Below are 17,136 nucleotides of genomic sequence, written 5' to 3' on the forward strand. Positions count from 1 at the left end.
TCAAGACAAAGAGCTGTGTTTTATAAAGCGTTTGTTTATTAGAGCATCCAGATGTTATGAGTAAATGCATATGCTAAAGTGTAAACTGAGTATATTTCTAAATTTGTACCATGTTTCAGCCTTCAGTCTGCTGTGAAGTGTTCAGTTGACTTTTTCAAAGTACTCCTTGGATCCTTCTGGTGTTGGTTTGATCTGAAAAACAAAGATTACAAAAATTAAGGAAGGAGGGGAAAAAAGGCTCATTAAAATGTGTATGGTATAAAATCCACATTAGCTGTTATAGTCTTGAATGGACCGAAACACATTGCCCAGGTGTACTCACTGTTGGGGAGTGAGGGGTCCAGCTGGCCGGACACACCTCCCCGTGAGTCTCCACAAACTGGAAAGCCTTCACCAGACGAAGGGTCTCTTCAACACAGCGGCCCACGGGCAAGTCGTTCACACTCATGTGCTTCACCACGCCATTTGGATCAATGATGAAGAGTCCCCTAAAATAAAAAACATCAGGCATCTTTCTAAACAAGTGTTAGAAGGTCTTGATGCATGCTCAATCATCCAGGTAAGGAAATCCCAAAAAGTTGATTGTGTTCATCTGGACGTAGTGTTTTCAGTGGGAGAAACATTTCGTCACTCATCCAAGTGACTTCTTCAGTTTCAGCTGACTGCAGGTTTCCCCAACCTTATAAGCAGTTTTAGAAGGTTCTCCCTTCAATATTGAGCAATTACATAAAAGACCAGTTACAGGCACTATTGCAACACTTGGTGATATGTCTGGATACACCCACCAAATGAGAGAAAACACACTTTAAGGCCTGTTGCGTAATATTCCCTGTCTTCAAATTAAAAATACCCAGTCCTCTGGGTATTGAAATCAACAATAACATTAGTCACTTTTCCAGACATTAAAAAAAATTAAAGCTGTATTCAGTGTGCTCCAATTAAGTTTATCTCAAATCCACTGTTTTCTACTACTGTATTCTGTGGTCTCCTGAAATTAGCTTTTTCTAATTTTATTTTGGGTGTGAATGTATGACGTTTACCATTTAAAGCCTTTATACAAACTGACCATGTAAAATAAAAATTTAATAAAAGATATGAGGATAACTTTAAAAAACACAAACAGTCTGGCAGAGACATTCCTGGATGGCAAAAATCAAAGAAAAACTGTTTAATACGCTCTATAAAAGGTAATCTAGATAATAATGTTAGCCCCATGATGCATGTTATCAGGTTCTGTTAGGGTTCCTATTACAGCTGTGCACATTTTTACTGGTTTGTGTTTTATGTCTTTGGTTTGTTATTTTAGTACTGTGAGGCAGCTGTGGACTGATACTTGTTTCAGAGCACATAATGAACTCACCTCAGAGCAATTCCTGGACCGTCCAGCAGCACACCATAGTCTCTGGAGATCTGCTTGTTGAGATCTGAGAGCAGAGGGATGTGGATATTTCCCAAGCCTCCAGCCTGACAAAACATAAAAAGATACATGAACACAAACGCTGCATAGTGCTTCTAGTAGTGTTCTTGAAATAACAGCTTTTGAGATTATTTCACAGTACTGCAAAGTGCTGCAAGCACAACACACTCTGAGGTCAGTCATTTACTAAAGGCTCCTTGAAGTTCTACTTCAAAGACTGAATAGAGAACACACAGTGATCTGAACCTTGCCCCGTGTGCCGCTTACTGAATAACTATTACACTGAATGTACCTTTCGTGGCGTGTTGATCCATGCCAGGTGGGTGAAGTGGGAGTCCACAGACACTCCAACCACCTCGCAGTTGACATCGTGGAACTCGTTGGCCTTGTCACTGAATGCGATGATTTCTGTCGGACACACAAATGTGCTGTGGTGTAACAAAAAATAAAAAGCACTTATTAAAAATCATAGCACATCTGCAGAAATACTGGAAAATCTAAGGCCATTGATGTCAACATTTTATTCACTTCTTCATCTCATGCAAATCTGAAAATTATTCTTATATAAACTCACAAATCCAGTGGGTAGAAGAAAAGGACCAGGTATTTGCCCTTGAAATCAGCCAGGCTCATGTCCTTGAACTCCCCATTGTGGACAGCTGTCCCTTTAAAAGCAGGAGCAGGCTGGGTGACAGCAGGGGCCCATCTGGAAGCGCCTGATATAGCAAAGTCAAACTCTCTTTATTTATTATTTATTTATCAACATAAGATATGCAACAGTCTTCATAACTGACTATAAGATGCATGCTGGATAAAACAGTAATTTATTGTAATGTCATCTGGGTAATGTTTGGCTTGACACAGATATACAAACATCCACACTGTTTATCTGGTAATGGGTGGGTGGGGTTGGGGGTGGGAAAACAAGGCTTTTGCAGTGTGAAACATACACATCAAACATGATTTTAGTTAGTTTTCTAGACAGATCTCCCCTTTGTTTGCTGCAGTGTATTTTAAGTACACAGAGCAAGAACAATGTTATCTAAAGAAAACAAAGTTGCAAAGTTCTGAAAAATTCAGCCGTCATACGAGTTCAAGAAAAATCAGAAATAAAAAGTCGAATCATTCTGTCACATCAATTTTATGACAGTAAGGGTATTTTTTGCCATAACTGCTGTAATAAACATAATATTACAGCAAAGCTAACATTTGAACAAATTCTTTTAGTTTATATCCACAAAACTGAACAGTTAAGCAGAATTTAACCAATGCTGTAAGGCCAATATTAGCCAATTTTATGTGCAGGATCACAAATATAACGATACTGTGGATATTGCTGGAAAGTTAATTAATTAATTATAATGACTATAGTTTTTCCTTTTAAGTACAACTGTAACCAACTGTTTGATAAAACTGCCCGATATTGCATTTTGCAGAATAAGATTGATAAAAACAGTATTGGGAGAAAAATGTTATCATCTTATCCTGGGAAGCAAATAACTTCCTTCATTTCATCTGTAAGTTATTTGATCAGTTGACTAACTCATGGTGTGGTCTATATCCATCCATCCATCCATCTGTAGAAAACTGAAAAATCCTGCCAGAGCTGAATCAGGCAGTTTCATTATAATGTGACTGCACGCTGTGTGTTCTGGTTCTGTACATACTGGTGGAGAAACGGGATCTCTGGAGTGCAGGAGCGGTGAGGACTCTTGCAGCCCCGCAGGCTCCATGCTGACAGGCTGCCGCGACTTTCAGCCCTCCTGCTGCAACCCTCGCCTCAAAAATAAATAAAAAGACATTAATATGACATGAATGATCCATAATCTATACTCTGGAAGGATATTTAGCCCTTTTAGTTATTGCAAAACTGCAACAATGGTTTAGGAGGACTGGAATGTGAAAAGGTATCAATGCTTTCAAGCTTGCAGATGCATTCAAGAGTGTTCAAACCAGTGAAAGAATTTGTCCTCCGTGAAAGGAAAATGTCCTCTAATCGTGTTTTTCATGGTTTACCTTCATTGGTACCACTTGAGAATCTAGTGAGCAAAGGTGATGGTGGTGCTTAAAGCAAGATGCTCCAGCATTAAACAAGCCTTGTTAAGAAACCTTTTAAAATGAGAGGTTATTTAATGAATTTGAGTTCATAAAACTAAAGGTCTAAACCAACAGTTTCTCCACACTGAACAAAACCAAGGTCTTTGTGAGTACTGCTCATTCTTTAATTACTATACTCACACTGAGATATTCCACTGCTATGTTATATACAGAAAGTGCTTTATGTGAGCAGCACATCTTAAATGTTCCTACTGCACATACACTGCCACCATAAATAGTTCAAAAACGCATGTGCCACTTTAACTTTTTAAAGTGACTTTTCTTCCAACGTAGGTTATGAATTATTTAAATGGATTTATTTTTGATACACTGTACTGTTATATGTAGGCTACAGTGTGTTCTGGAGTAGCTTGAGGAAACATTCCTGCTGTGTTTGTGCGGAGATTCTGTCATATCAACACGCACCACCTTTAGGTAAGAAATTATTTTTTATTCAAAACTTGTTGAACGAATTGCTTAGCTAGGATATCAAAGAGAATTTCCAAAAATAGGAGGAAACTGAGGCTACACTGCCTCTAAAAGTTTCTAAGTCAACCACTTGCTTTGGCTCCCAAACGGCAAAACCGCAGCAGGGATTTTATATCAGCAAGTGCTGTTGCTAACAGAAGGAAAAATAAATCACAACAAGGCTTTCTAAAATTAGAATTTTTAGTCCATGAAATCCTCGCGCTCTGCTCTAACAGTAACGAGTGCCCTGTCCTCTTCACTGAGTTTCTCTGACTCCTCCCCTCCTGCTGCACCTGGAGCAGCTCCCTGACACTCAGTTTTTATTTCCTCATTCATATAACTGATATCAAAGCTCATACTGAAGGACACTCATCTGCAGAAGTCTGTATCTTTACAAATACTGAAATCCCCGTTAGGCATTATTGGTGTTACATTTAACCTGACCATTTTCATAATAAATGCATCAAAGTCAGAGACAGCAATCACTGGACCTCAATGACTTTATCATGAGCTTAGAATAAAACCACATTAGCACTCTGAACTATGCAGGCAGTTCCCCTGCAGTGACTCATTTACTGTACATCACTAACAATCCCTATGAAAAAGGCACTATAACAAAGCCGTTTACAGCAGGGCTGTCAAAGATAACACCCAGCAAAGACTCCAATCTGGTCGCTAGGCACCTTTGGAAAATGTGATGACATTCATTTTGGATTTTTACACTACAACTTAAGTAACAGACATTGCGTAATTAACCTCTGTTACTTGAGTAAAGGATAAAAAAATTAAATGACCCTATAGATAAATGTATTTACAATGGGTCCACAGAAACAAACAAACAAAGAAGACATTTTTTATAAATTAACAAAAACTTTGTATTATAATTACAGGGCAGTCTAGGCAATGATCTACAACAATTTTAATGTGATTTTCAACATTTATTTTTTACAATTTAAGCCCCAAAAGTTGTGCTGACAGATTTCTTTCATTTCATTTGCTACAAAAAAAGAGAAAAAAAAAAATTAAAAAAAGCTTTATCATGTGGAAAAAAATATCTTTGCACTGTAAATTTTTAGTTAAACTTCTTTAAACTGTAAAAGAGGAGTTTCTTTGGTCTGGCCCATGTGAGATCCAAGTGGACTGTATGTGGCTCATGATGTAAGATTAGTTTGACATCCCTGGTTTACAGCATGCAAAGAATCAACCACTATGATGTGTCTGAAACTTTTCTGTATGGTTTCCTTTTTTGAAGACTGCACATAAATTGATTTGTGTGTAGAAGAACAACATGTGGAAGGTATTCTAATGAGTCGGGCAGCAAACAGTGGCTGAGGCTTCTAGAAAGGGACCCTCATCCCCACCAGCACCAACTCTTACATATAAACCATATTTAAGAAAAAAAAGACCAAAAAAGACAAAGCAAAAATAGATTTACACCACGGGAGATAGAGGGTCATCGTTGTTAATGCTAATGTCTGCCATGTGCCAAATGTTACTGACTGTGCAAGTTTTATGCTGTAAGAGTTGTTAAACCTGTAGACTGATGGAAAGGGTGGGGACCGTAACATTACACTACTAGGGAACTACACTAATATGCTCTCACTGAACACTGTCATCCAGCTGTAACATTTAAGCCACATTTTGCTCATTACAATTAGTCTATTTAAATAAAAATAAGTAAAACCTTTATGAAAGAGACATGCTATATATACAGTAAGGGCTTATAATTAAGTTTTAATTTAAAGATGACAAATAGTTCTTTCAAATTATACATGACCATTTAGCATTAGCATGTTTCTTTTTTCAGCATCTCTTTCTCTTCACTCATTTCCACCTCATCTTCCTCTTCACCTAACCTGTCAGGGCTCTAACACAAAAAAGTGCTTATTTACTCCCAATATTGTTTCAATTACTTATTTTCAGCAGGTTAGACATGCAAACAAACGTCTGATAATGAGCCGGCTAAAACAACAACAGCTGGTCATAAGCCAACATTATGCCAGCTCGAGTTCCATCTGATAAATATGTTGATTACATTCTCACATTGTATGGGAGTTTATTCGCTAAATGTCAGTCCAACAATGTTACATCCACTCCAAAGAAAGTTACACTAATGATGGCTAACTGCAGCAAAAACATCGGTGCTTGCTGACATAAAGGTTCAGGATATTCTCAACAACTCGCGTCAGTATCGCTTTCAAATAGAATTGAGCTTCACTGACTAATCGACTTGTTTCAGACTACTTTCAAAGTTTTACAGCCTCCTCCAGAGTAAATGGACATAGACATACTGACAACTGAGATAAACAGTCACTAAGATATACAGCAGCCAGAGTTGGTTGTCCTACAGCGCCCAACATAGCTAGGATTATGCACTTCTATTGGGAGGGGTTGGAAAGCAGGATCTACTGACATCTAGTGGTGAGATTTTATACGCCGTACCTTTAAAGCAGGGGTCCCCAATCTCAGTCCACGAGGGCCGGTGTCCCTGCAGGTTTTAGATGTGTCCTTGATCCATCACAGCTGATTTAAATGGATAAATTACCTTCTCAACATGTCTTGAAGTTCTCCAGAGGCCTGGTAATGAGCTAATCATGTGATTCAGGTGTGTTGACCCAGGGTGAGATCTAAAACCTGCAGGGACACCGGCCCTCGTGGACTGAGATTGAGGACCCCTGCTTTAAAGTAAAAACTGGGACTCTTGAAGCATGTGGACTGCAGAATAAAATTCAACAACAGCTCAACCACGCAATTAAACAAACTGCCTTAATATTGAACACAATTCAGCCCCAGTTGTTGCCATTCATACAAATAATAATAATAAATCTATATTAGTCATGGCCTACAAAGTGAACACAGCACTTGCCCACACGTGGTCATTATAATCATACTGAATTTGAACCTCTGCTGTGTTCCCGCCTTCCTTTCTTTAAGACTTTGTGTAATTAATGAGATTAATTGCAAGCGAGCTTTTTTTTTTTTTTTTTTTTAAATCTCAATGCAAGGGAACTCAGTTCATAACTTTTACCCTGTTTACCATAGAATATTCTAGCACAATGCATCAAGATGGCGAAATTAACATTTCTATATAAGACACGAACGTCATTTTTTAAAGTTTTGGTTTGGTATAACCACAACTCTACTCATTGCTCTTCTTATGAAGCGAGTCTTGCGCAGTTGCGGCGGGTTGACACCGGTGTCAGTTGGTGCTCAGGTTCAAATGTGCAGCAGCTCATAAATGATAAATAAATAGATTTTTTATTTATTTTAACCAATACCTGCTATCATCACTGACTAATGACTTATGTGCAACAGCGCGAAATACAAATGCGAAATAACGTTATATAAAATTGCACTTACAGAGGTCCTGAGCAGTTTTCCGATGGTGGCTGCCATTTTGGATTATGTCACTGGAGGCACGGTTGAGCAGGTTATTACGCACGTGCTTAATTCCAACCTGTCCTTGGAAGAAAAAAATATAAAAAATAAATGAATTGTAATAATATTTTGCTAGCTCAATTTATCGAATACGCCGACCATAAAACGTATTTTGTGACAAATTATGGCGCATAAAGAAAATGCTAAAGTCACGATACTTTCAGGTACAGCTCGTAATATTGAGAGAAAAATATTTTAAGTGAGCGAAACACGAAGCTTCGTGATATTGTTTTCTTTTTAATTTAAATGTTGTTTGTTTGACCGTAAAAATGTTAAATGAGTCGTTGTGCTCTCTGCTGAACAAGCTGAGCAGAAAGCCACTAGGAAGTTTAAAAAAAAATGCGACGCCTAATATATCCGACATCCGTGAATGCAGCATAAACCTCTGCGAACACGTGATTGGTGGCGGAAGTCGAGTCTAATTGGAAGTTGACCTCAAAAGCATGTACTGTAATAGTGTCACTGTGAGTGATTTAATTTATGAAACGTGAATGTACTCGTTGTTCTAATGGATCCTAACCTGTTGTACTGGAAAGCAGAGGGACAGGTAACGGTGCACAGCATGCATAGCATCAGCTCTCACAGTTACCATGGAATTACTTTCTCTCATGCTTTTTCATGACTACACTTTTCCTGTTTTACAGTCTTTCCTCCGTCGACTCAAGATCTGGGTTAATCTCCTTAATCCAACCCTCCTGCTCTCCTCTGACGTGAGTAGCAGCCACTGCAGTGATCCGATATTATGGGATGAGTGGAAAATACCTGATGTTTACCTTGTGATTCTGCTCCCCGCAGCCTGAGATACAAAAGGCTCACTCTCTCCTTGGAAGCGGAGAAAAATTAAATGAAAAGGTCAGATTATGTTGAAGGATCTAAGTGCACAGCGGTCACTGTGAACTTGCTGCAGGCTATTTTACTTCTCTTTCTTTCATTTCCTCTACTAGGATGAAGCTGCACTGACCATCTCACTTGTAAGTCTTGCAAGACATGACCCTAAATTAAGATTTCCTCGCTATCAGTCTTATTAAAGTATTGTTAAGTGGAAAGAGCTATGTTGTGCAGATGTGATTTAGAGGATGACCACTTTGTCTCCACAGTCCTCTGTCCACCCTGATTCTGGGGCTGCTCTTCCACTAATTTTTCGCCCTCCAGGTAACAGACCTTTACAAGTGTTGTTTACAAGTTTCCATACATACATTTGCTGTGTGATCACTTCATATGTGTGATAACAAAGATTTAAACGGTTGTTAAAGATGCTACAAAGGCTGCAGGCTTTCCAGATAGACACCTTTAAGTAAAAACCGCATTCGGCTGGGTTTTTTCCCATGTGTATCCCTGAAGCATTCAAATGGACCTGTTAGACTTTTCCATATTTTATTATATTCCAAAGAAAAACATTATCTCATATAACACATGACCAAAGTTTCAAATAGCAAGGTTAACATATATAACACATATAAGTAACCTACGTGATCCAACAGCTCAGGAAGAAGAAAAGGAGCTTAAGAAGGGGAAGGAATGGGATGAAAATAACCTGTGTCAGATTGATGGGCTGCACCAGGGTCCATTATGTCTGTGAATTAAATGAAAGCTACCCTAGTAGAATCCAAGTAAATGGGCACAATAGCAGTCCATATCTATATATTATGCAATGAAAGGGGGGAATGAATGCAACAATATTTCAAAACATGCAGGTTTCTTGTGATTTCTTTAAGTAGTCTTAAGGAATAGTTCTCCAGGCTTCATGAAGGACATTCAAAGCTCTTCTTTGGATGTTGGCTGCCTTTTCTTCTGTTCTCTGTCAAGGTGATCCTACACTGCTTCAATAATGTTGAGGTCCAGGCTCTGGGGAGGCCAATCCATGACCGATAGTGTTCCACTGTGTGGTTTTTTTGTTTTTTTTTTCTATCCAAGTATGCTTTAACTGCACTAGCGGTGTGTTTGCAGGGTGGAACTCAAATGAACTCAGTCTTATCCCCATGTTTCCCCCTTCTTAATAATGACTTCCTGACAGCCACCTCCCATTGAGACCATTTCTGATGAGGCTTTGGTGAGCAGTAGATGGGTCCACTGAAAGGTCAGATCCATCTCTCAGCTCCTGTGTCAGGTCTTTTATTTTTATTTTATTTTATTTTTTTCATGCCTTTCAGATACTCCTCCTCTGCGGTAGCTTTTTGACTGTTTGTCGTGTTTACACATAACAGTCGTTCATCCCTTAAGTTAAATGTCCTTTTATGCATGAATGATTCAGAACACAGTCCTCTGAAAATGGTCGGGTACAAGGAAAGAACAGAAAATTATTGTAAAAGCAGCTGATGTCCAGAGAAAAACTTTGAAAGACGTTTAGAAAGCCTGCAGATCTATTCCTCAAAACCACTTAAAACACTTATAAATAATAAAATAAACTGTCTCCCTACAAGAAAAATATTTAAAAAAAACACAAACAAGGTGTGGCTCAAGACTTTTGCACAGTGCTGTATATCGCTGAAAGAGTTTTACAGAAGGAGATTCTGATGAGTTTATGTCCACCTGCTTCTTTTCAGCATTGTTTCCTATATCAGGACCTTTGGTAGGTGTCTACTCCTTTACATGGATACATATATATATATATGTATATATGTTGTTGTTTTTTTTCAAAAGGAAGTTTATTTATTTAATTTCACAGGTTGTTGCCAGTCTTTTGCCACACAGCACTGTGAAACCTGCTCTGTTTTGGCAGGTAACAAAGCATATTGATCAGATTGATAAATATATATTAGACATGAACAAAGTAACTAATGGCAAAGATTCCACTGCACTCTTTCAGTTTCTGCTGCAGAGTTACAGTGCTGGGTTCAATTATGCAAACAGAAATTCTTCATCAGAGCAGGTAATGTGTTTAGATCAGGCCTATAGATTCATTTATGAGCTGATTGTGTGACCATATAGCTCCTATTTGCTTCAATCATTTTTTAAGTGTCCTTTCTCTAATCTCAAGCCCTCCCTCTGTTTCTGCACTTATCTCTCAGCACCAGGGGTACAACATTTCTCTGAAGCAGCTTCTGTTGATCACTGGTACAGTCTCCTATACGACATGTGCAGGGGTGTGTACATTTTGATTATGGAAATCGTAACTGTAATGCCTCAAGTAAACTTTTGGTTTTTCAGTCATTGTTATTTTGTATCTTCTGTTTCAGGCCCTCCCTCAGATTTTTATCAACAGACTAGGTTTAAGAAGCTCAGCAGTGCAGACTTTCTTTAGGTCAATATTACCAATCCCTCTCTCAGGTAAGTTCTGTGTGCTGAATGCATAAATAGTATTGCGGAGACTCATACAGTAGAAATCATCCCAATGCAGACATGGTATTTAAAGTTTCCATTTTGCATTTTAGGTTTCTACTAGAGTAGCTTTGCATGATTTACAGTTCAGAATAATCCTTATTTATTTTACACTGAGCTTTGGAGCAGACCCTCTGTCTGAAACAAGCTGCTATGGTTGACCATATTAGGGATAATAGGAAAAAAATGAAGCCTGAGCCTATTGGTACCCTAAAAGAGCAAATGAACTAGCATAGTTTCAGCGCTGTAATGCTGTTTTACTCTCCTCAGCTACTCTGGCCTTCTTCAATGTGTTAACTGTCCGAAGTGAGGAGCCAGAAACTGGCATCCAAGTGTTTGATCACAATGGAAATCCTGTTGGCGTGTCTAAAGCAGCAGGAGAAAAGGTATTTTTAAATTAAAAAAAAAAAAAAGAAAAGTCAGTAATTTCAGTGAAATCTTGATTTACTAACGATCTTTCCTTTTTTGTAAGGCTGTGTGGGAGACTGCCTTGTCAAGAGCGGCACTGTTCGGTATGACCGCCACCGTTCCTAATCTGCTGGTGCTACTCATGAAAAGGTCAGCCTTTTGTTAAAGCTGTCTTTAACACCCTCCGAATAAAATCAGGTTTGACCGAATAGATTTTTCTTTACAGAGTGAGACCTTTCCAGAGGAACTCTCTGCTTGTCGCTCCTCTCCGACACATAAGCACCGCGCTCGTCCTTGGCCTGATGATTCCCGTTTCATTCAGTCTCTTTCCACAGCTGGGAACGGTAAGAGTCGGGGTCCTCCTCTGCTCTCAGGTTTTGTTTTGCTTTCTTGAACTTGGTTGACACTGACCTTGTTTTGCAGATAAAGAGGGAGCAGTTGGAGGAGGAGCTGCAGGCTGCAGCAGTTGGGAGACACTTATTCTACCACAGAGGACTCTGAAAAGCAGCTTTATATAGATAGAAGACACACAATCCACTGACACATGTTTCACAAACTGCAGAGAGCGTGACAGGAACAACCCCACACCACACACGTTCCCCCCACACACCCCAAAATAAAGAGTTTATTTCAAGCAACAGTGTACTTTCTGATAGAAATTTATTTCACTTTGAGTATCAGTTGGATTTATAGATATAGCAAATATTACACATTTTCATGAAAATATATTTTCAAAGTTGCACGAGCCTATGTGTTACCCCCACCTGAAATACTGCAATGTGGTGAAAAATGGATTCAACAGTACAACAATGGCGCTAACGACACAGATTTAGAAGAGTGGAGAAAAAAAAAAAGAGCTTGGAAAATAAGACGTGTAATTAAATACAAGTGAGTCAGTGTGGGCATGGAAGCATTAATTGTTATTTAATCAGCTCAAGACTGAAGTGGAAGCTGTTAGTAACTCTGAAAAATCTCCACCGCACAACAGTTTACTTCTGTTTCAGTTGTGCGCGGTGCTAATGCTGTTAGTAAAATAGAAAATGTGACATTCCTTTAAAAGAAAAAAAAAAAGAATCTACAAGTTGTGCAGTGTCTGCTACACTTGTAATCTGATTTCCCCGTACAGCAAAGTTTCTATCAGCTAAATCGGTAACTGCAAAATCTGCACACACATGTGACAGTACAAAGTGAGTACCCAGCCACGAACAAGATTTGTGACATTTGGAGTTGCTGCGTTGCACCGTGAACAGGAAGCTAACGTGTAGGAAAACGCTCTGCTGGAAAATCACTGCTAGTTGTTTCTGCTCTACAACCTCCAAGTCAACAGCTGTGGCGCTTTTTCACTCATACCTGTTACTGTTAAGTGATAAACTTTGCATTGTTTTACATTTTTCAGCAAATCCCACATAAAGACCATTGTTTCAGATTACACAAAAACTCAAACAGCAGCCAGTATGTTCACATTGTGTGTTGATATTTTTAACGACTCGAGCTGTAGATTAATTTAGTTTCTGCTAAAAAAAACATTAAATATCACCAAACTAATCCTTTCATTGCTCCCATTATTGGTGTGCGAGTCCACTGATGTATTAGATAAGCAGTGCACCATAAAATCTGATGCTAGGGACACTTTTCTTCATTGTATTAACAGTGTGACATTTATAAAAACAAAAACCGTAATGATCCCAACAGTGAGTCCATGCTGCAGATGGTAACCTGCAGTAGAGTGTTTGAAAACAGGTTTATATCCTCAAGAGCTGCTCTGCAGCCGCCAAATGAAAGAGGAAGTTCTCCGTCGCTGGAGGGAAATGACGCTGCTTTAAACCTTCCAGTGTGATTTTAGAGTCTTCACACTCATCGGCAAGAGCAACCAGGTTAGCGAGGATCTCTTTAGTCTTGACAGAAATGTCCTGCAGATGAAGGACACATTAGATTTAAGACTAGGTTTCTTACAGCTGGCGCTTTCCTGTCCTGCGTTTTTTAACTACATCCTTACCTTGATCACCTGACTGTCTGACTTCTCCACATCCTCCGCAGACTCCACGATGAGTTGGCCGATGTCCTTGTGCAACTTCCCCATAGCCATGGCTTCTGTTGTGAGAGACTCAGCATCAGTCTGAGAGAATCAAAGCAACATATTGCTCTCTCTTTGAACACATGCTACCTTTAGCACTCTGGGATACTGTGATGGTGCTGTCTGGGAGGTTCACAAACACATCAAACAAATCCGTTCTGTTGCTCACTTCCGGATTTACAAACCCTGCTATGTATCCTGTGGAGGAAGCAAACATATTGGACCATTAATAATTCACCCCAGTCATGGCAGTGCAGATAGTTGCTAAGCTGCGTGATGAGTTTTCTGTTAATTAGAGAGATAAACCAGTAGGCAGCCTCACCGGGGCATTTCTTTAAATCCTCCAGTTCAGCATCACTCAGGTGGACGTACGGGTGGAGGATGGACCAGTCTTTCCTGTGCCACACGAAAGCCGGCAGAACTCTGAGAGACAAACAGAGAAAAGAGTTACCCACACGAGACAATTATGTCCACTATAAAATGATTATGAAAGTCTTAAATTCACCTTGTGAACTCCAACAACGCTTCAATCCGAGGGTGATGGACAACAATCCTCTTCTTCAGCATCAGGGCTGTATACAGGATGATGGTCTCCATCCCGAACTGAGACACCACATCTGAGACGAGCAAAAACATGGTCGAAGATTTGAGATCTTGTGACTTTTTCCACTAACAGCTAACATTTTAAAATGTTCAATGAATTAATTAAAAAAAGCTGTACATCAATTAAAAATGGATATAATAATTACCTAGACGCCAAACTGCGTTTGCATAATGTTTTCCTGCCGTCCCCAGTAATTCATTTATTGCTATCCCATATTTTTTACACTACTTAATGCAGAAATAGTTGCTTGAGATGATATATAAATGGTGTCATCGTGTATTTTGTCCATGATTATGACTCTGGCTCCATTGTTTCCAGCACGCTGAGCACCATCTGCTGCACGAGTAGCAGAGTAGCATCACAGCTGAGCAAACAGTGGTGCAGTTTTCACAATAAATTGCTGGTTTCTAGTTTATGAAATTTATAACTTCAAATTTAATAAATGACAACCCCATCGTTTTTCCTTTATAGTATATCTCACTATATATGCATATGCCCGTGTAAAAAACGTTTTCACGTGACTGTAGGGAGACAGGATTAAGTACACCTCATCATTCAGTAGCTCGTGGGACCACTTTAAACAGCAATAACATAAACTCATAATTTTCTCTCTGATTTCATCAGTCTCAACATCACTGTAGAGGCATTTTGGCCCAATCTTCTTTACAACATAGCTTCAGTTCGTTGACGTTTTACAGTCAGTCATTTATGCACAGCTCTTTTAAGGAAAACTTCAGCTATCAGACAGATGGGCCTCTTTGGTACTTTGGTATACAGGGGAATTCTGGTCGACTCAATGAGTGTAAGGTGCTCAGGACCCTGTGGCAGCAAAACTAGTCCAAATCATCGCCCATCCACCTCCATGCTTGACAGTTGGTATGAGGTGTTGGTAGCTGCATCATGGCCAAATATCTCCACTTTATTGTCATCTGTCCAAAGGATACTGTTCCATAAGTTTTGTTCTTTGCAAACCTAAAATGTGTTCCTATGTTCTTTTTTAATGATTATTATTTTATTTCTTTATTTTTTTAACCCCCCCAAAAAAGAGTCTTTCTTCTGGTAACCCTCCCAAAGCCATCCTTGTTCTGTCTTTTTATGATTGTTCTTCCATGAATGTCAGTATTTAACATTCTAACTATGGCTGTAGAGTCTGAGACGTAGCTCTTGTGTTTTTTGCGATTTCTCTGAGCAGTGATTGGTCTGACACTGGGATGGATTTGCTGCAACGTGCACTTCTGGAAGGATTGTGGTATTGTGTTAACACATGCCTCAATGCTCCAGACCAGCAAACTGACAAAACTTCTGCTTTTATAGAGGTTCTCACACTTAACAATGATAAATTAATCAAGTACATTTGATTAGCAGCACCTGGGTACCCTCTTATTAAAGCAGTAAGTTTATTAGATTTTGTCAGGACTGCATAGAGTTGTAAGAACACTTTCATTTTCATGTGAAATATTAGCTGACCCTGATATGTTAACACTGGATTTTTTTTGTTTTACTTCCTAAAAACCTCCAGTAACAGTGGGGGTTTCTAATAAGAGCTAAAAAGCATGAATTCTTTGCTTTTAAAAAGTTCAAACAGTGTTTGGCCACAATAAAACAAATGAAACAAATAACAAAAATCTTAAATAGTAGATTTGTGTACACAGGAAAGTCAGGGAAAGGTGTTCAGTATTTTTACATGTTCCTCTTAACAAATGTGAAGTCCTACCTTTGACTGAACCTGCCAAGTAGGCTTTCCGAACATCGTAGTCCTTAATGAGAAACGAGCCGTTTTCGTCACTCTGACAGATTCCTTTGGTGAGGACGGTGATGTAGGCTTCCATCATTTTCACTGGACTTCCGTGTTTGACATACATCCTGAGAAATAAATGTAACTGTGTGAGTTCAGCCCAAAGCACAAAGACATAAGGTGATGCTTCGTATTCATAAAGGCTGTCACCTGCAGAGTATTCTACTGAGTGCAGCATATTTCTCAGGGTTGAAGTCTTTTGCTGTAACAACTACTGAAAAATGAGTGACCTTGACGAGGAGAAAGAGAGACATTAAAGAAATGCTCATCTATGGAGGGATGAAGATATTATATGTGACAAAAAGGATGAAGCTAATGCCTGGATAAAGACACCTTACCTTGTTTAGTGCTGTCGGCTCCTGTACTTCCATTGTAGTAATGTAATACCAGGTACGACAGAACTGACCAAACACAAAGGTGTGAAAGTCACGGCCATCGTGTGTCAGGCAGCACTTGCTGAGCAGGACTTCCCTTAGTTCGTCGCCCACAGATGGATAGCACCACACCCACAAAGTGTCTCCATTCACATCTTTCTCTAAAGGAGGGGAAATAAAAGCAACATGTATGACTCCTAATTCATGTCAGGAGAAAGAAATGCATTCAGACTGGACTTTCAGGGTCTTCTAAGAGCATCAATACCAATAACAAGGTTTCTGGATGCGCTCAGGAACCCATCCAGAGCCATTCAGTTTGAACATGCAGGAGCAATAAACTAGTGAGGGGACATTCTCGGATCACAGTAGTATCATGTGATTGTCCTGCATGTTCAGCGGATCTGAGACGCCGACTTCGCTTTAAAAAAAAAAAGACAAAAGAACGACCTACGAACTGAAACTTACCGATTAATCCCACGCTTAACATAAACTGCGTTTCAGTCGTTGCCATATTCCATACCTGAAACAGTTCATAAGCACAAGTTAACTGGAGAGCAGCCACCGGCCGTCTTTTTCTGCGGACATAGATGTAACAGGAAAGTTACCTTGAGAGCTCATGCGAGATCAGAATGCCAGAGAGCGATGCTGGATGGGTTTAATGTGACAGAAAGTAGGCTAAAACTTGCCAGCAGTCTGATTCAGATGATTTCTGCTGCTGTCAACAGACATTTCCTCTCTCTCTCTGGGAAGCTGCTTCCCTCTTCCGGGACAGGAGGGCTGTGCAGGGAGGAGCCACGCAGCTCACAGCCAATCGCAGCAGCCGTAACGGTGCGTTCATGGTAGCTCATAAAATGCTAGTTATATTCACGGACGGCAGGAAAATATAAATTTGAAATTTTATGAACCCTTAGCATTTCACATTAGGATGTGATAGAAAAGTCTGCGTTTTCACGTAATCTGTAACACAGATATATGTTTTTGAAAGTAAAACAGTCAAAATAAAATGAAGATTGCTTTTAAGATTGTATTCTGTACTGTAAGTGGCAGTATTGGACAGGCAGTGGAGCACAGTGTTGGGGAGTAACGGAATACATGTACCGCCGTTACGTATTCAGAATACAAAATATGAGTAACTGTATTCCG

The 17,136-nt window shown here is 39.4% G+C and overlaps 3 protein-coding genes across 3 annotated transcripts; 1 reads left to right on the forward strand and 2 right to left on the reverse strand.

The window, feature by feature from the left end:
- Window positions 1-14: 14 nt before the first annotated feature.
- Window positions 15-7,520, reverse strand: prdx3 (peroxiredoxin 3). Its single transcript, XM_031737919.2, has 7 exons — window positions 7,343-7,520; window positions 3,085-3,196; window positions 1,992-2,133; window positions 1,710-1,845; window positions 1,361-1,464; window positions 323-488; window positions 15-192 (listed from the first exon to the last, which is right to left on the reverse strand). The coding sequence occupies exons 1-7, from the start codon at window positions 7,376-7,378 to the stop codon at window positions 142-144; spliced, it is 747 nt and encodes a 248-aa protein (XP_031593779.1). The 5' UTR covers window positions 7,379-7,520; the 3' UTR covers window positions 15-141.
- Window positions 7,521-7,795: 275 nt separating this feature from the next.
- sfxn4 (sideroflexin 4) lies at window positions 7,796-11,789 on the forward strand. Its single transcript, XM_031737913.2, has 14 exons — window positions 7,796-7,967; window positions 8,065-8,130; window positions 8,216-8,272; window positions 8,365-8,391; window positions 8,518-8,572; window positions 9,964-9,989; window positions 10,086-10,139; window positions 10,227-10,289; window positions 10,429-10,503; window positions 10,597-10,687; window positions 11,009-11,124; window positions 11,211-11,296; window positions 11,373-11,490; window positions 11,570-11,789. The coding sequence occupies exons 1-14, from the start codon at window positions 7,929-7,931 to the stop codon at window positions 11,645-11,647; spliced, it is 951 nt and encodes a 316-aa protein (XP_031593773.1). The 5' UTR covers window positions 7,796-7,928; the 3' UTR covers window positions 11,648-11,789.
- dennd10 (DENN domain containing 10) lies at window positions 11,790-16,862 on the reverse strand. The gene is made up of 10 exons (XM_031737912.2): window positions 16,599-16,862; window positions 16,459-16,513; window positions 15,958-16,154; window positions 15,770-15,849; window positions 15,539-15,687; window positions 13,726-13,837; window positions 13,543-13,643; window positions 13,311-13,418; window positions 13,143-13,237; window positions 11,790-13,056 (listed from the first exon to the last, which is right to left on the reverse strand). Exons 2-10 carry the CDS (start codon window positions 16,502-16,504, stop codon window positions 12,889-12,891), a joined length of 1,056 nt encoding a protein of 351 aa, XP_031593772.1. The 5' UTR covers window positions 16,505-16,513; window positions 16,599-16,862; the 3' UTR covers window positions 11,790-12,888.
- Between the last annotated feature and the right edge of the window lie 274 nt (window positions 16,863-17,136).

Source organism: Oreochromis aureus, linkage group 13, assembly GCF_013358895.1.
Source record: "Oreochromis aureus strain Israel breed Guangdong linkage group 13, ZZ_aureus, whole genome shotgun sequence".
Lineage (NCBI taxonomy): Eukaryota > Metazoa > Chordata > Actinopteri > Cichliformes > Cichlidae > Oreochromis > Oreochromis aureus.

Bases quoted from the DNA above. Each gene is read 5' to 3' on its own strand.
- prdx3 (XM_031737919.2), bottom strand. From the start codon at position 7,378: ATGGCAGCCACCATCGGAAAACTGCTCAGGACCTCT. The intron at 2,134-3,084 runs GTATGTACAGAA...TTGCTATATCAG, and splicing joins GAGATCCCGTTTCTCCACCA to GCGCTTCCAGATGGGCCCCT. The intron at 1,465-1,709 runs GTACATTCAGTG...ATGTTTTGTCAG, and splicing joins GGATCAACACGCCACGAAAG to GCTGGAGGCTTGGGAAATAT.
- sfxn4 (XM_031737913.2), top strand. From the start codon at position 7,929: ATGGATCCTAACCTGTTGTACTGGAAAGCAGAGGGACAG. The intron at 11,125-11,210 runs GTATTTTTAAAT...CTTTTTTGTAAG, and splicing joins CTAAAGCAGCAGGAGAAAAG to GCTGTGTGGGAGACTGCCTT. The intron at 11,297-11,372 runs GTCAGCCTTTTG...TTTTCTTTACAG, and splicing joins CTGGTGCTACTCATGAAAAG to AGTGAGACCTTTCCAGAGGA.
- dennd10 (XM_031737912.2), bottom strand. From the start codon at position 16,504: ATGGCAACGACTGAAACGCAGTTTATGTTAAGCGTGGGATTAATCG. The intron at 15,688-15,769 runs GTGACAGCCTTT...TTTATTTCTCAG, and splicing joins CTCAGTAGAATACTCTGCAG to GATGTATGTCAAACACGGAA. The intron at 13,838-15,538 runs GTAGGACTTCAC...TGCTCGTCTCAG, and splicing joins CTTGGCAGGTTCAGTCAAAG to ATGTGGTGTCTCAGTTCGGG.